Genomic DNA, 3571 nt, shown 5'->3' with positions numbered 1-3571 from the left:
AAAAAAAAAAAAAAAAAAAAAAAAAGACCTACAGAATAGCCAAGCATAGTGGCTCAAACCTGTAATCCTAGCATTTTGGGAGGCTGAGGCAGGCGGATCACTTGAAGCCAGGAGTTCGAGACCAGTCTGGCCAATGCAGCAAGACCCTGTCTCTACTAAAAATACAAAATTTAGTTGGGCATGGAGGTGGGTGTCTGTAATCCCAGTTACTGAGGTGGATGAGGCATAAGAACTACTGCAACCCAGGAAGCGGAAGTTGCAGTGAGCCGAGATCACACCACTGAACTCCAGCCAGGGCAAGAGAATTTGATCCTGTCTCAAAAAAAAAAAAAAAGACCTATAGAATGAAGGAAATTTCTATTAGTGCTTAAAACAAAACTACACAGGTGGATTCCTACACCCAAGTTGCTAAACTACCATAAGTTAAAACTCAAAAGATTAAAAAAATGGCATGTTCTTTGTTTCAAATTGCGTATAACTGGTTGTCACTTTTAAAAAACCCTTCCTATCTAATATTATGCTGTGCATTTTACAGTAATAAGTATTATGAGAGTAACAAAGATTTATTTCTGCTTCTGGAAACACTGTGCTTCTCAAATCTCTGAGACCGATGGGTTCATATTTGGAGAGCTTTGCCCTAAAGTCAAGTGCATACACTCAGAGATAGGCAACAAGTTGTGGATCACTCTAGGAAGTCAGCAGAGTGACACAGATTGATAATCAGCTTCTGGAAGACCAAGGTCATGAATCAACTTGCATTGAGTGAACCCTACATACGTCTAAAACCTGTCATTGGTGATATCAAGCTGAAAGCTATCACTGAAATGTGTTATCTTTGCAGAAGGCTGTCAAGCGTTGCAAGTCAAGTAGAAAACCATATCAGAGAGCCCAGTGATTGTCTCTGACAGCCTTCCAGAATGTGGAATTGAGGCACACTCAGTTCCAATCTCTGATTGAACCCAGTGTAGCAAAGCTCTCGTCCACTAGATTTAGATAGTCTGAAGAAAATAATCTCATTGCAGTTATCCTAAAAACACCATATTTAAAGCATAAAGTAGAACAACTGATAGGTAAATTCTGAATTGTAATAAGCACACAATCTGTGCTGAGGTCGTAGAGAGGTGAGGATGAAAAGGCACGTACAGGCCAGGCACGGTGGCTCATGCCTGTAATCCCAATACTTTGGGAGGCCAAGGAGGGCAGACCACCTCAGGTAAGGAGTTCAAGACCAGTCAGTCCAACATGGCGAAACCCCATCTCTACTAAAAATACAAAAACTAGCCAGGGGTGGTGGCACATGCCTGTAATCCCAGCTACTCAGGAGGCTGAGGCAGGAGAATCACTTAAACCCAGGAGGTGGAGGTTGCAGTGAGCCGAGATTGCGCCACTGCATTCCAGCCTGGACGATAGAGTGAGACTCCATCTCAAAAAAAAAAAAACAAAAAAAAAAATAACATTACTGGATGAACAGTTTTTCCTGAGCAGCTACTCATATAGATGAATCAAGGAACAGGAGAGGGTCACCTACTACAACACAAGAAGCAGAATTGTTTCTGTGGACATTATAAAAGGGCCCAAAGCCAGGAATCACGGCCCTGAGTGGGTGGGAAGCAACTCTATGAACAGGCCAGGCAAACTCAAAGCAATCGGCTATGAATAATCTCAGACAAATGCTGGTTTGGAGAAAGAAAGAAAAAAAAAATGATCCCTAAAGCTGCCCATTTAGCCAGTTAGGTTAAAAAAGAAAAAAAAAGAGGCAATTTTGTTACCTACAACATAAATAGAACCAAAGGGCTGGGAGTGAAGTCATTTTAGCCCAGCATGAGGGCTCTGACCACCAAGGATCCTGAAAGGGATTGCTAACAGTGGTTTGCAGTGACATCCTTAGTTATAAAGGGTTCACTTTAAAAAGAGAAACAGGGAAAAAAACCTTGTTTTAATGAACCAAAGTTGTAAGTAGTTGAGTAATAAGAGTGAAAAATATCTTTAGGCATCAACAGAACCCCAGGTAGCACTAAGCAGAGATGTAATGTAACATCCCAGAGCTTCTTTTCAGATTGTACAGTGGGGCACAGCAAGGCATTCCCTGGTACTTACAAGGACAATCTATAAACTGATATTTGCACAACAGTAATTGACAGGGAGGCAGCTCTTCACATTAGCAATGGTAAAAAGATGACGCTGCATATTCACAAATCCCAAAATGACAAGTGGAGGAAATGGAATAATCGAATTGCTGGTCTGATACACAAAGGGATGAGACAGTTCATCTGTACTTGGAAGTAATAAAAAATATTAATAAAGCAAAATCTTAAGGAAGATAAGAATTCTGCCTATTTGCATATTTGGCACAATGTTACCCAGTAGAACTTTCTGCAATGATAAAGCGTCCTCTGTCTGGGCTGTCTAATAGGATAGTCATTAGCCAAATGTGGATGATAAGCACTTGAAATGTACCTCATACAACTGAGGAACCGAATGTTAATATTATTTAATTTTTAATTGAAACTTAAATGGAAATAGCCACAGGTGGCGAGTGGCCACCTATGGGGCAGCTTTCTGACAGTCCTTCTATGTACCTTACATCTATTAACTCATTTAATTACTACAACCCTAGGTCTAGATGTATAATATTTTATTATCTACAGTTAATATATTTTTTTTAAAAATGAAGCCACAGAGTGATTAGCCACAGAGTGCTTTACCCAGTCACATAGCTTGTTCTCAAACTAAGGACTGATTGATTAAGCTCCCTACACAGCAATGTGCACTATTTAACAGGCAAGTCATGGTTTAAGGTAAACACCAGAGACAACCAAAAATATTTCATGTTGCTCTGGGCACAAGTAAAGAAGCCATTGTCTACCTGTTTTCCCTGTGTTTTTCATCCAGGTTTTGTTAGAAGACTCATTGTCGAAGCCATCAAGTTGCAGTTCTTGATATTCTTCCCCAACACGTGCATGCTGGTCTAAAATGTCAATAGGAGACTGGTGATGACCCCCACAGCTGACACTAGACGTGACCCAGTGATCAGGACCATAGGCACCTGTTGAAAGAAAACAACTCTTCAATCCTCATGGTTCAAAGGTCAGGGATGAAATGAATAAATCTTAGGAAGCTGGGCATTACATCTCTCAACGTGTCCCCAGTCCAAAGAGCGGAACGTACTGAAAACTACGAAGCAAAGCCATTTGCTTGAGGTGGCAAGAAGGTTTCAGAAAAGATATGTTACTTAAGTTAGTTTTGCTTCTTGATTTACAATCAAATATTTACTAACTTTATCTTCAATCAGATTAAGAGAGTTGTGTGGAAGGACTGTCAGGGTTGTTCATATTTCTGACAATTTTTAAATGTTTCCTAAAATAAGCAGACCATTTATTCACAAAAGGCATCTTCATCAAGTTAGCATGTTTTGCTATTGTGAGCAGGATCCTAAATACAATTTTCTTCTTAGCCCACAAAAGCCTGTAAACATGAAAAAGGAAAAAAAACTTAAAAGCAACACAAGAGGCCGGGCGCGGTGACTCAAGCCTGTAAACCCAGCACTTTGGGAGGCCGAGGCGGGTGGATC

General features: G+C 40.4%; 1 protein-coding gene across 4 annotated transcripts in view; it reads right to left on the bottom strand.

Moving 5' to 3' along the window:
• PTPRG (protein tyrosine phosphatase receptor type G) overlaps positions 1-3571 on the bottom strand; it is a 764493-nt gene that overhangs the window by 310469 nt on the left and 450453 nt on the right. Inside the window, exon 1 of one of the 4 annotated variants that reach the window (XM_032289602.1) lies at positions 2867-3325. The exons of the other annotated variants lie outside the window; for them this stretch is intronic. Within the exon in view, the coding sequence (XP_032145493.1) occupies positions 2867-2888 (22 nt within the window). The 5' untranslated portion in view covers positions 2889-3325. Of the gene's footprint in view, positions 1-2866; positions 3326-3571 lie in introns of those variants that run through there. 4 annotated transcript variants of the gene reach the window in all.

Source organism: Sapajus apella, unplaced genomic scaffold (assembly GCF_009761245.1).
Source record: "Sapajus apella isolate SASKATOON/1434 unplaced genomic scaffold, GSC_monkey_1.0 scaffold23, whole genome shotgun sequence".
NCBI classification, from domain to species: domain Eukaryota; kingdom Metazoa; phylum Chordata; class Mammalia; order Primates; family Cebidae; genus Sapajus; species Sapajus apella.
This window is presented reverse-complemented; position numbering and strand designations above follow the sequence as displayed.